The sequence below is a fragment of the Hyaena hyaena genome, unplaced genomic scaffold, assembly GCF_003009895.1.
Source record: "Hyaena hyaena isolate Hyena2069 unplaced genomic scaffold, ASM300989v1 scaffold_1207, whole genome shotgun sequence".
Lineage (NCBI taxonomy): Eukaryota > Metazoa > Chordata > Mammalia > Carnivora > Hyaenidae > Hyaena > Hyaena hyaena.
Genome location: NW_024081838.1, coordinates 212,147 through 227,150, shown reverse-complemented (window position 1 = coordinate 227,150; position 15,004 = coordinate 212,147). Strand labels below are relative to the sequence as shown.

The window sequence follows — 15,004 nt, the reverse complement described above, 5'->3', positions numbered from 1 at the left end:
ACTCCCAATTCAACCCAAGTGCAAAAGCAGAATTCACTTACCTGCACAAAACCGCAGGCAGAGAAGTCTTCAAACAAGGGCAGACTTGGACGATCTTCTCTGTAGATGGTGAGTTTGTACGTGATCAGGGTCTCACCCTGTGCTGGAGACTCATCCACCACAAACACTGAGATTTTGTTTATTCCCAAACCTAGAGGGTAGTTGGCAAAGCTGGAGAAAGACAGAGAGAGTAACATTTATTCAGCCCAAATGGATTTATAGGTCAATATTCATTAAATGCCTAATTTGCATACAAAAGTACATAAGGTCTATACAGCTTCATAAGAAACATAAAATATGAAAAACAGTTTTAATTATGTTCCATAGTACTTTGGTATGCCAGCAGGTATCTTGTAGAACAATTCAGGACTTCTATCAATTACAGGGAAGGAAACTAATAGTTATTAACCGCTTCTCAGGATCATACATTATCTCATTTAATACTCAGAACAACTTTATGCCCAAAGTCCCATGGCAGAGTCAGGGCTGGAACCCAGGTTGGTCTGACTTGAATCCTCTTATCCTTCTACTAGACTTTCTTAGCTCCCAGGATAACAAGTGTATTTCTTTCCCTACAGGGTGGGAACATGAGAATCTTCCTTGCCTTGGACATGGAACTTAATATGCTATTTAAAATTCTAAACAAAAGAGTTGGTGAGTCTCAAAAGGGTCAATAGAAAAACATTCCATAAGGCTAGGAAGGTTAGTATTAGTATGCTCATAAATTGTAATGAAAATGTTTATTCAATCCCTGCATATTCAAAATCTTGAAGAGCTGGGTTAGGGTAGAAGGAAGCTACCCTTAATGAGTCTCTTTAATGTTTCAAATCACAAGATCCTCTCTTGTTCAACATTGTTACATAGATATGAATATTGCTAACAGATAAGTAGAGCAGTAATGTGTTCTTTTCAACCACATGACACCTGAAAGGTGAAAGGATTTCACATCCTGGTGATCTCTCCAACTGATCTCATGCTTCAGATTTTCTAAATCTTCAAAGGTTGCTTCACATATCTGCTTCCCATTATTATGTCTCCATCAGCCCTGGTCAACATCCCCATACCTTGTTCCTGCCCGATCATGCAGGTACACCTTGCACTGACACTTAGAAGTCTCTGCTCCAATTGTCACTGTTACCACGTCAAATGGGACTTCAGAGTAATAATCTTTGATCTTCGGGTTAAATTCAGGATTCAGCTCCAAATGTGGATGTGTGAGGATCTGTTTGATATAACACTGTGTGTCATCTGTTAAAAAAAAGAAGACAACTATGAAATGGATAAATGTTGAAAAATCATATTTGATTATGGTGGCTTTTTAAAAAATCTTTTGAACAACCTTAAATGTTCACTTAGTGATCACTATTGATTTTCCACTTGGCACTCTGGTCATATTTGATTTGTGGCTTCAGTTGGATTTTCTATTTGTCAGATTTTGTAGAATTTACCTTATGTAACAGCTGCTGACTTTAGTTGGCATTAGACAGATGATAGTTTTTGCTCAGCCCTTAAAAGTTTAAAGGCAGAGAGAAGATCGGGAAATGTCTCACCAGTGAATTGACAACATTTTTATGACATTTACAGCATACATCAAGCAACTGGTGAATGGGGATGATGACTATGTGAAGTGGTAACAGAAGGGCATCAGCAGGGAATGAGGAACATTTCTTAATAGGGAGAGTCATTAAACTGCCATTGAATTGATATAGTAGCTTACAGGCAGTAGGGTGGAGTGAAGAATGTGAAATCCAATATTATATTAAGCATTTAGGCACAAAAACATCAGCAGGACATCCTGAGATCCCCCTCCCTACCCAGGTCACCTCAGCGTAAGAAAGTACCCTAAAGTAAGACAAGGAAATGACATACTCCATTCGATCCTGTCACAGAACCTAGCACATTACTTCATACCATTGATTCTAAGCCATTTTAAAAATATGTTCCCATACTTTTTACAAAAGTATCTTGATGAGTAAAAGAAAAATATATTTGTAGGCACACATACCAGCCACTGCTAAATTAGATTGTGTCCATGTTGGGATAAACAGATTACTCAAAAGAAGCTTAGCAAATGTTATTCAGAGAAATATTAATAAGTATTTTGTTCCATAGATACTTTTCAGTGGTTAACAAAATTCCAGTAATGAGAAACTTTATAGAAATCAGTAAAATGAAAGTATCATACTTTTGCCTTTTAAATAAGATGTTCAATAACATTTAACAACGTGGCAACAAAAAAGGTAACACGGAATTCACTGAAGGAAGCTATACAGTGAACTTAAAGCAAGTAGATTGTCTTCCTCTATCTGTATACAGTTATCACAATGACTTTTCTATAATCAGATCTGTGTCAGCTTCAGTTCTTTACTGGTTTCCCACTATCTCCAAAATTTAGTCCAAGTTCCTAATAGAGCAGACAAGGCATTTCATAATCTCTTCCTTGTCTTTCTCTCCAGTTACAGCCCTGTTATGTCCTGCACTTTGTGACTTAACAATGCCACACTTTTTATACTTCTTTGGCAGACATGGAGATGTACCACCACATCCATGGCAGTGGAAACCACCAACCTTCTGGATGTCTTATTTCCATTCTGAGGACTGTGTCTCAGTACAACGTCCATCATGCACTAATGAGAATGAAAATGGAAAATGAAATTGAAAAATACTCTATGTACCTCTGACCCACATTCTATAGTTTTCTCAGATTTTGAAAGAAAAAAAACTACTCAGGTACAAATTAGGAACAAATAATAATACAATAGATACATTGCAATTTCACTGTAGGGAAAAGTCTTAATAAAAAATAAATGGTCATTTTGGTTAAATAATTAGGTAAAGTACTGACTTGATCGATTTTACCTGTTACCAAATAAAATGTAAGTAGACTTGCATCTATAATTCTGATGATCATATCAACTTCTGAAATTTTTAAAGCAAAAGAGAAACCGATACAGGAATGAGGGCAAGATTATATTATTAGATCTCATCCCAAAAAGGACCATAAGTTTTTATTTGAATTCAACTACTTATTAATAATGCATTCTTTTTTTTTTTTCAAAAAATTTTTTCCAGCACATTCTGTGTTCAAGGCACTGAGATAAGCACAGTAAAACACAAGCCACTGTTGGTCATGAGATCTGACTCAACTGGAGACTGTGAACCTAACATAACTTTAAACAGGCTGGAGCCCAGAGATATAAAACGTGCTTTTGAGAGGACCATTTCCTAAGAGGAAAGGGAACATAAACACTGGCATTACACTTTTATGTTCAAAACCAGTTAAATGAATCATAAAGCAGATTTATTTTTTCAAAATAGTAATCACAGAGGATGTACTGTAACTTAAGATGATATATTTTTAAAAAACAGTCACCGAGAGTTGATTTCCCTGCAGTTCACACTTTCGCTGAATAGTGAAAGTTTCCAGTGGGGCTTGCCCATTATAACACTGAAACTCAGCCCTACGTGAGACCCAATGTGTAATCAATGCTCTTAAGCAAGATCCTAGCAAGTGCTTGTTTTTGGTTTCATCAGAAACTCTCCACCTCTGGCTGAAGTGCTCCATCCCAAGCTCTGCTTAAAAGCTGATTTATCTTGATCTCATCTTCACCTGAATCATCAGTGTTGCTGCTTACATACACCTGGTGTTTCCTTGGCCTCCATCCCAGCCGGGTGCCAGCGCGCCTCAGGCCAGCTTACCTAGATCTGCGGAGAACCCAGCGCAAGGCTATCGCGGCAGCAAGCTGCTTAACCTCTTTGGCAAGGGTATTTGGGAGAACTGTTTGAAGTTTTGGTTGTTTTTAATGAATTCTTTTAACCACAGAGTTTTATTGCCCTTTTGGGGAAAATCATAACTCATATTAAACATGAGAACAGCCTAGACTCTGAAGGATAATCCCACCTGTTCTGAGGCATCATCAGGTTATTTTTTAAATCTTAAATTATACCATAAAAGTAGGACGATTAATTATGCGGCCCCAGGTAGGACTAGTTTTAACACCATAAAAATATGAACTAAGCTAAAGAGCTTATCTAACATGTTCACATCCTGTAGAGCATGTTACCTGGGAAATGAAAAAAAAAATGAGATTATCCCCATATAGTTGTTTCATTTTATAAATTATAAAACAGAATATCAAAGAAGTGAAGTGGCTTTCCTGATGCTGCATCTACCCCAGAGCCTAGCCCTCGACAAATGTGGATTCTTAATTTTTTTTAATGTTTATTCTTTTTTGAGAGAGAGACAAAAAGAGGAGGAGCTAGTGGGAGGGGTGGGGAGAGGGGGAGACAGGATTTGAAGATGCCTCCCGGTTGACAACAAAGAGCCCTCATGAACCATGAGATCACGACCTGAGCTGAAGCTGGAAGCTTAACCGACTGAGCCACCCAGGCACCCCTAAATGTGCATTCAAATCTTGCTCCTGGTTTTCTCTCTAGTCCTTTACGCCCTATAGTCTAGCCACCAGCCTCCCAAGAGTTGCATGTATTTTTGTGGAAGTAAGACACCGGCTGGCAAATGTAGGGACAGTAGGGCGTAAGTAATATCTGTTCCTTTTTCCTGATCAGCAATACTTTATTTAAAATGCTATTTTTTTTAATTGGATGTATTTGTTGATTCTATTAAGCCACACTATTATATAACTTCTCAGTCTACCTCAATTTTAATGATAGTTAAAAAACATATAATGAATAAATTAAATTGCATTCTAGAAGATACAAATTAGATTTTATGAAATGGGAAGACTTTTATTTATAATAAATTAAACTTTAATCTATAAATTTTATTTTTTTCCAACTTTATGTTTTACTGGAATTGATTTTTTATTTGTGAAAGGCTAAATTTTCTTTTTTTTTTTTAATATTTTTTTATTTATTTCTAGGAGAGAGAGAGACAGCGTGAGCAGGGGAGGGTCAGAGAGAGAGGGAGTCACAGACTGAAACAGGCTCCAGGCTCTGAGCTGGCAGTCAGCACAGAGCCCGACGCGGGGCTCGAACCCACGAACCGCGAAATCATGACCTAAGCGAAAGTCGGACGCTTAACCGACTAAGCCACCCAGGTGCCCCATGAAAGGCTAAATTTTCTAAGTGCATGTTTTAGCACCAAATATATTTATACACACACATATATATTCAAAATATATATATATACACACACATATATATTCAAAAAATATATATATATATTCAAAAAGCAAGCCTGCTAAGAAAACTCTTATTATTCTATCATATTATTATAAAGTATTAAGATAACTCATGAGCTTTAGACAAAGAATTAGAAGACCCAGCTTCTTGATCCAGTTCAGGCATTTAATAGTCCTATGATCTTGGAAAGATCAATTAGATTCTCTAGAACGATATATTTGCAAGGCCACTGGAATAATGCTGACCAGAGTGAACAAAATTATTTTTACATTCTAAATCTATATAACACTTGAAATGTATTACTATAATATATAAGCTATTTTTCTTGATTATATCTTGGTTTAAAAAATCATGAATTTTAAGAAAATAAATTGAAAAGCAGTTTTAAAACTCTCAATTGTAATAAAGAAAATTCAACTCAAGTGTTATCCATTATGTCAACAATCTGGCAGAAAAGGAATCCCTGTGGGGTGGTAAGAGCCCTAAAAATCAAAGTATAAAGCAGATAAGCTTAAGTATTTCCACTTGAGCAGTCTCCAAGGCAAAGCCTTAATACCCTAAGGACTCCTCAAAATGAGTCTGAAAGTCACTGTCCTTAAACAAACACATAAACATAACACTTAATGTTCAAAAATAGAAAATAAAAAATGCTATTCATATGCAAAAGTGAGAGATAACTTATTCAGAAACTTCTAAAAATTTACTTAATATTTTATTATTTATTATTATTTATTTTACTGCAATATTAATGTTGTAGTCTAATAGTATCTAAATACAATAGAATGATGACTTCTTCCAAGGGCGGTGCCTGCCTATTGATTATGCCATGGAAGCACTTTAATTGGAACTCACCATTACTGCAATGAACTTCTTTGGTTTCATTTATAATTTGTGGAACAGAAGCTAAAAAAAAAAGTTAATTTAAAATGAAAACTATTAATCAAAACACAAAGAATACATATTCACTAATCTAAAACAGCACAATTTAGTAAAACACATATTTTATTACTTAACTTATTACCTCAGAAAGCACTTCTTAGTTAAACTGAAAGCTACATAAAATAAAAGAAGTTACTCGGTTCAAATCTCAGAAGGAAGATTATTTCAAATAGGAAAATATTAGGGGAGAAAAATGAATGGTCTAAATGTCATCCATTGCCTGAGGGTGATTTATTGAGAGTCCTAGTTCTATGGTTTTATGACTTTAATATCCCAAATCATTAGAATTACAGAAATTCTATCCAGTTGATTGCACTGACATTTACTCTTAAGTTTCTGAAACAAACCAAACATCTCCATAAAAAAACTTACTAAGTTCTGATGGAACAAAGGGATGAATAAAAATACTCAAAGTGCTTAAATCATTCATTTAAAGAGAAAAAATGGTGGGAACCAGGAAGACAGAGTAGCAGTTTATCATCAGTTCTTCACTGGGCTAACCAATTCATTCTATTGAATCGGTCTTCTCAAACTTTAGCATGCCTCAGGATCATCTGAAAGGCTTTTTAAAATACAGAGTGCTGACCGGGTGCTAGGGCGGCTCAGCCCAGTCATGAACTCGCAGTGCGTGAGTTCCAGCCCACTTCGGGCTCTGTGCTCTGTGTTGACAGCTTAGAGCTTGGATCCTGTTTTGGATTCTGTGTCTCCCTCTCTCTCTGTTCCTCCCCCGCTTGCACTCTGTGTCTCTTTCTCTCAAAAATAAAAATTAAAAAAAAAAAAATAAGTACAGAGTGCTGGGGGCTCCTGGGTGGCTCTATTGGTTAAGCGCCATAACTCAGGCTTGATCTTAAGGTTAGCAAGTTAGGGCCCAGCATCAGGTTCTCTGCTGTCAGCACGGAGCCTGCTTTGGACCCTTTGTCCTCCTCTGTTTCTGTCCCTCCCCTCTGCGTGCATTCTCTCTCAAAACATACAATAACATTCAAAATAAATAAACACTTAAAAACACAGAGTGCTGGGTCTCATACCCAGAGAGGTAGCATTCTGATTCAGCAGATATGAATGGCCCAAATTTCCCAGGTGATGTTGATGTTTCTGGTCTAGGACCACACGCTGAGAATCACTGTACTGCATTAAATCTTGATTAGTAATAGGAAAATTTTTGATTTATAAAAAATTGTAAACATGTAGTACTTCTTTTCATCTTTATCCTTAAAATTAGAAACAGTTTCTTTTTGTGTGACAAAAAGCTCAGATGTTCTTTAGAAGGAAAAAATTAGAACATGAAAATAAGTCCAGGAGAGAAAACTACAATCGCCATTAATTTTCCCTGAGGTCCATGTTGCTTGTAGCTAATTGGTTCATTTAATTATATACCATAAACATCTTTCACACCATAAATAACTCTTCTTCAATATTAGAATGGCTTTATCATATTTCTTTGGAAACCTATAACTTAATTTATTTATCCAAACCAGTATTATTACATTAGTAGTTATTTCTTGTAGTAATTTTAGAAGTAATTGTAAGAAAATAGAAGTTTCTAATTTTTAAATTTATTAATAACTTATATCATTAAACTGTGTACATTCTAAATTATTTGCTTAAATTGAATATGTAGGAGTGAAATTTCTATGATGCAAGAATAACTTCTAAGGATTTTCATGTTGTTATATGGTCCTTCTGGGAAATCGCTCTAGGTTAACCAGCATAAGTAGTATAAGAATGCTTATTTCCCTACACTCTCCTCAGCTCTATTATCTTTAAGAGACAAAATCTTTTCAAATTTGAAGGAAAATCGTATTTCCTAGTTTAACTTCCATTTTTGATTACTAATGAAGCGAAACACTTTCTTATGTATTTTTGGGCCATGCAATACTTATTTTCATGTTGGAATAAGTGAGACTGTATCTTTTTACCTTTTTTATTTTCAATTGCATCAAATGGCACTTGTGGTTTTTCAGTGTTCTCATCCTCTGTGAAAGAATTCCTGCAAATGTGATGCCAAACAAATCTGGATCAATGAAATGAACACAATTCATGGAAATTACATTGAACACACTATTTTATTTTCCTGTGTGGGCACAGATATTTCGCTGAACACAAAGAAACACTTTCTGGATTTCACTCCTCAAAACTGGCAATCTCATCTGAAGTGAGGTGGGTGGAAATCTCATCATCTCCAATCAGCAGAAGTACATTTGAAGAAAACCAGGGCAAAAAGTCACTCTTCAGTCCAAAAGTGAGCAATCTCTGATAGCCTGGGTCCAACAGAAGTGAATCTGGGAACACACATTCTTATTGGAATTTGTTTGGATAAAATTACACGGTCTTGAAGCAAGAAGCTTTGGAACCCTGAGACATGGACGCAGAAGAGCATACAGATAACCTAAGAAATAGAAGCGTGATATGCAGCAAATGACCTGTATCTTGCTGCATCTTCTCTCCTCAAATGCTGAATAACTATGCCTAATGGTAAGGGTTAGTTCTATTTAGTGTGTTTGCCTCATTTTTCTGTTATATAACTAAATGCCTGGTCAGATTGACCTTTAAATCCTCAAATTTGGGACCAAATAATCTAAACTGCAGACAGAAAAACTGCTGGTCCTGATGATGGACACTACCGAGCAGGATGTGATTTGACTTTCCCGGGCTGGGCTGTGATTCTCCATTTCTCTTTAAGCAGAACAGAGATAACAGCCTTGGCCTTCCTTCACAGGGATGAGAATGAAATCAAATGCTCTGTGTTAAATTACATTTTATAAATATTTATTGTCCCAGATATTGTGCTGGGCACTGTGGTAGAGAAGAGATGAATAAGGCATATTCAGTTCCTTCAAAATATAAACATCAGCAAATTACAAAGAATCAAGGAATTAAAAATATTGTAAATGTTGGAAGATGTGATAATTTTATTGCAGTTTACTTTGTGAAGGCTTTTTTTTTCTTTGATACATACAGTGAAGTAATTAGGGATGAAAAAAATAATGTCTAGGACTTACTTTAAAATATTTCCTTCCTCCCAAGGAATGAAGAAACAGATAAAGCAAGCATGAGGTTAGATATGTTTAGTTGAAGGTTGATTGGGTGCCAGGCAAAATTAAAAAATAGCTCTGAATTCATGGGAAGCAAAAGCTCTAAGTGAAGCTCATAAAAGATACGACCCTGAAATGCACATACACTGAATTACTATCTTAATGGAATGAGATGCTTTGTACGTTAGGCATCCTGCACATTCCTTGTGCAATTGTGTGAATAAATTATTTGTTTTAAAAGTGTGGATTTTTCATGGAAAGCATCTGATGAGAGCAAAGTACACATGGAACTTTATTTCTAGTAAAGTGAAAATTAGCAGATAGTATACAAATATTGATAGTAAACAAAATTACAAAATTTTCATTTTGTTTGGATTTACACTAATTCGGTTGGGACCTCTGAATTCTAGGCCTCAGGGCATAGACATAAATAACTGTCACTTTTTCTAACTCTTGTTTTTCTGACTTTATCTCTTCTCATCTTGTTGCTCTAAGCAAATGATCTTTATTTAAAGGGAAGCATGAGGGGTGCCTGGGTGGCTCAGTCAGTTAAGCATCTGACTCTTGATTTTGGCTCAGGTCATGATCTCATGGTTTGTGAGATCAAGCCCTGCATCACCCCTGCACTGATAGCATGGAGCCTGCTTGGGATTCTCTCTCTTCCCCTCTCTGCCCCTCCCCTGCTGGCACACATGTCTACTCTCTCTCTCTCTCTCTTTCAAGATAAATAAATTAACTTAAAAAGAAGAGAAAACATGAAGTCATTAATCCCTACAGGTAGCATAGGTATGTAAAATTGGCTAGAAATAGAAAAAGCTGGAGGTAACCATTGTGCAGATAAAGACAATTATGAATGACTAACCTGACCTCCCTTCTGCAGGATGAACTGGAATAAAGCACTGGACCATGGACGTGAGGCCAGGGTCCTAATCTCTCCTCTATTTCTCTTAGGTGTGTGGCTTGAACAAATGACCCACCTTCTCAGCCTGGTTTCCTTATCTGAAAAATGGGTATAATATGCGTCCCCGTTGTAATACAGCATGGATGATAATTTACAACACGCTCCCAGGTAAATTTGAAGATAATCAGAATTGAGTATTATTTCTTAAAATGCTCTCAGAGTGATTTACCTAATTGCTTTTTGATAAAGATCTGATGTTTAATTTTCTCAGTGTTAACTTAGATAAATCTTTTGGATTTGTCTTACTTTTCCTATAAAAGAAAGAAAGAAATTTCCTCCATTGTAGATCCTAAGGTGACCTTTGGATGGTAGAGAAACATGAAAAATCAATATTAATATTTATTACCTACTTGCCCTGCAGCATAGCAGACACCATGTGGTACGTGGCAATTATCTCATATAATTCTTGTAAAATAATATGTGGTAGGTAGTATAATCCTTATTTTATAGATATGGAGATTGAGTCTCAGAGGGGTCAAAACTTTACCTGCTATAATTAATAAACTCTAGGGTTGGGATATTTGAATCCATATCTGTCTGATTCAAAAAAGTCCTTACTCTCTCTACACTGATCACTTTTATTTTTTTATTTTTTATTTTTTCATCTTCTTTTTTTACAAATAGTTTATTGTCAAATTAGTTTCCACATAACACTCAGTGCTCATCCCCACAAGTGCCCTCCTCCATGCCCATCCCTCCTCCTCCCCACATCCATCAGTCCTCAGTTTTTGTCAGCAATCAAGAGTCTCTCATGGTTTGCCTCTCTCCCTTTCCCCCACCATTTCCGCCCTTCTTCTCCCCCTTGTTCCTCCATCAAGTTCCTCCTAATCCTCCTATACGTGCAAACATATGATATTTGTCCTTCTCTGCCTGACTTATTTCGCTCAGCATAAATACCCTCAAGGTCCATCCATGTTGCTACACATGGCCAGATTTCATTGTTTCTCATTGCCATGTAGTATTCCATGGTATAGATAAACCACATCTTCTTGATCCATTCATCTGTTGATGGACACTTAGGCTCTTTCCATGTTTTAGCTATTGTGGAGAGTGCTGCTATGAACATTGGGGTACATGTGCTCCTATGCATACACTGATCACTTTTAACACTGACCACTAATGAATTCTCTTATTTAAGGGGTATCAGGGTTAAGGTTAGGGTTAGGGTTAGGGTTAGATTTAAGATAAGCCCCTTACTTAACATTACACTCTCTGTAGAGCTTGCGAAAAACTTGCTAGGAAGCAAACTTTCCAATGCTTGCATCTCTCAAGGGAATGTTGTCAAAGTTAAAAATGGTACCTAAATCAAGTCTGCTCTTCCCCACTGATAGTGATGAATGAAACAGACTCTGATTTCTTGAGTGCAAAGAAACACTAAGCTCTATTGTTTAAAATCTACTTTTCAAACAAACAAATAAAACCTTCCGTCAGACTTACTACTTCTGAGCATCAAGGGAATTAGGCCAACTTTAAAGTTGTGACAATTAAAGTGAGTTCTGATTCTGGGAAATGTCCCAAGAATTCATCAAATATATGATTATTATATTTTTTAATTAAAAAATAAAACTTGTGGACCTGCTTTCATTATCTCCTGAGGCAGAGGGAAATGAAGCACCCTTCAGGAGAACCGAAGCCATTCCTTCCTGAGGGTAACTGCAAGAGACATAAATGGTTATGGCCTGGCCATTTTGTCTTTCATCTCCCTAGGAGGTTTTAGGTTTGCTTCTGTTTTCCTGGCAGGAGAAAAGTCAAATATTCCCTGAATTCCATCATATAAAAGAAAAGCAGACTTAGCCAGTGTGTTAGGCACTGTCCATTTTCAACAACTACAGGAGATGTTAATGTGTTCACCTGGCCAGTCCTTTCTCCCATCTGTTCATTACTGCCTTTCATTAGAATGAAGGTAGAAGGGAGAGGCCAAATGTTTCTCTCTGAGATTCTACCTTCTTTTTTTTTTTTTTTTAATTTTAATGTTTGTTTATTTTTGAGAGAGAGAAAAAGAGCAGGGGAGGGGCAGAGAGAAAGGGAGACACAGAACTCAAAGCAGGCACCAGGCTCTGCACTGTCAGCGCAGTCTGACACGGGGCTTGAACTCACAGACTGTGAGATCGTGACCTGAGCTGAAGTCAGATACTTAACTGACTGAGCCACCCAGGTACCCTGAGATTCTACCTTCTAAAAAAGAAAAGTTCTATTCTTCTGGCAGGGACAGACACATTTATAAATTTGGGTAGATTTTGCCCATGATAAAGTCATGCCTCAAAAACTCCCTAAATAAATGTTCAAACCATCTTGGGCTCCATGCTGACTGATAGAAAGAAAGAAAGAAAGAAAGAAAGAAAGAAGGAAGGAAGGAAGGAAGGAAGGAAGGAAGGAAGGAAGGAAGGAAGGAAGGAAGGAAGGAAGGAGAGAAAGGAAAAGAAAAGAAAAGAAAAGAAAAGAAAAGAAAAGAAAAGAAAAGAAAAGAAAAGAAGTCACCCAATCCTTTCTGTCTGATACTCCTATAATTCAAGATATATATCACAGAATGAAACAAATTTGAAGCTTTTAATTTTAAACATTACTTTTTAGAGTCAAGTCCTGTTGGTATGAAAAACTGTTGGATATGTTCTTATTACAATGTTTGAAGACCACTAGAATTGTTATGGTTTCAATGCTTTAAAGAAGCTTATTTTCCAGAGCACAAATTTTTGGACACATTTCTTTTTGTTGCTTTCTTTAATGCAGGCAAAATCTTTTGAAATCAATCTTTGGAGAATTTTTGGATTGCACAATTCAAATTTGTGGCTATCTTACCATTCCAGTGGATGTAGCTGCGCCTTTTTATTCAGGAGCTGAAATTGTTCAAATACATTTAAAAGAGACCAGTATTGAGTCAGGACTGAACCAGGTTGCCCTATAGGATTTGCCATATCATAAAATTCATGCATCAAAGATTGAATCCCAGGAGCAGTAGATGGGAAGAGCTGAGAAGAAAGAGCAAAACGAGAATATCAGACTAAGTTATGGAAAATAACTTAAAAGGTATTAATACTAGAAAAGTCTTTTGTTTTATTCAGCTATTTTTAAAAAATTTAAAAGCTACTGGTCAGTATCATAATACAGTTTTCTGTGCAGTTGTCAAGGTGAATGTCACTTTTTATAAGGAACAAATTTTGTTGATCATATCTCTAAATAGAATGAGTTTTCTTTCTATTTTCATTGAATGGAAATGGATGTCTCCTTCCTAAAGATACCTGAGACAGGTGAATGACAGACTGAGTCAGACAGTAGGAAGAATGAGGATAAATCGCTTTGGATTACAAGTGAACTTTGTCAGAGTGAGAGATATTAACCCTACGGGGGGAAATCTAGTTATCCTCTTTCTACTCAGAGTTAGGAAATTAGGATTTGCCCTTCACTCCTGTGAAATAGGTCCTCAGTCTATACCAAGTAATGTTCTCTACATTCACAATATCTTAAATTATGAATTCCTGAAGAATGGGACCTCTCCCTTTATCTTTGTAGAGTTTTGATCCAACTGTCAAAAATGCGATATGTGTATGTTTAAATTAAAAGAATCCATCAATTAAATTATCTTTGGGGCAAAAGCTTACTTTGAATCCTCTAAAATATGAGTCTATCATGATGAACTGTTTTACATGTAAGTGATGAATCATTAAATTCTACTCCTGAAACTAATATTGTACTGTCTACTAACTAGAACTTAAATAAAAATTTGGAAAAAAGGAAATAAAATGAGTCTAAATGATAAAACCAAGTACCAAACATTCATTACTTAACTTAGTAAATTGGTTATAACTCAGACAAGCAGAATGTGAATACATTTTTCTTTTAAGTAAAAAATAAATGTTTGATCCATACAGATTAATAATAACTTATCAGTGGACTTTTAAAAATGCCGTTTTAAAAGATGTTTTGTATAAACAAATCTTAGGTAGAAAAATATTAATCCTTTGTAATCTATCTAGATAAGTGACAGAACTAGAAACAAAGCAAATACTGAACATGCACATGTACTAAATTATATTAATATTGACCTTGATATTGACCAATACATTGACAGAACCTAAGAAAATACATAGAAAAGAAAATAAATGTCATTGATGTTTTAGGTTGAAACAAGTAAAAGTTATCATAATTATTTACATTTTCTTTCTTTGAGGTTTGTAACAAATTAAGATTTAGGTAGTTTTCTAAGATGTGGTTATATTCAGTAGTATTCAGTTTTATGCAAACAAAAAGGGCACAATGAGCAGAAAGAAATTTTTGTCAAACATAAATGTCCCAAAGCTAAAAGCAAAACTCTAAAAAATGTGGACATTTTCCTCTTAAGAATTGCCACATACTGGCAACTAAACTGATCTCGTATCGTCTTAGCTTGAATAAGCCATGTATTATTTGCAAAGTCTTAAAGATTATGGATTCTGCTCATTTTAATATTTAGATCTCTGAAAAGAAGAAAGAAACCTACAAATATTTCTAGTTCTTAAAGAAGTATCTTCACCAAGTGACAATCAAATAGCTTATGGCTGATCTACTATAATCTCAGTAATCATGAGGAATCAAATGTCACTTTTTGTTTTACCAGTTGGAATGGCCCCAAACTCCCAAGTTCCTTTATGAAAGTCATAATTGAGTGCATCTCCTCTAAAGACAGGCATTGATTTGGTTCCTTCTGATAGTTTTCACCCTATAATGGGGGAGGGGAACAAATCGTAAGCAATTGTTACAAAGTCAAACCATGTTTAGCCCAATTGCTTCCTACTTTATAAAACCAAACTTCGAACTCTATAAACAGCTGAGCTAATTAATGCTAAATAATACATAGTAACTTCAGCTTGTCACAACAGTGTCTGCCTCTAAGAAAATTCAGATTTGACAAAGAAGA

General features: G+C 35.8%; 1 protein-coding gene across 1 annotated transcript in view; it reads right to left on the bottom strand.

Annotated features, from left to right (window-relative positions):
- Positions 1 to 15,004, bottom strand: part of CPED1 (cadherin like and PC-esterase domain containing 1) — a 282,813-nt gene that overhangs the window by 130,731 nt on the left and 137,078 nt on the right. The window contains exons 10-15 of the mRNA XM_039222864.1: positions 14,702 to 14,806; positions 12,910 to 13,079; positions 8,037 to 8,107; positions 6,034 to 6,084; positions 1,104 to 1,287; positions 42 to 210 (exon numbers count right to left, since the gene is read on the bottom strand). Coding sequence (XP_039078795.1) covers positions 42 to 210; positions 1,104 to 1,287; positions 6,034 to 6,084; positions 8,037 to 8,107; positions 12,910 to 13,079; positions 14,702 to 14,806 — 750 coding nt within the window. The remainder of the gene's footprint in view (positions 1 to 41; positions 211 to 1,103; positions 1,288 to 6,033; positions 6,085 to 8,036; positions 8,108 to 12,909; positions 13,080 to 14,701; positions 14,807 to 15,004) is intronic.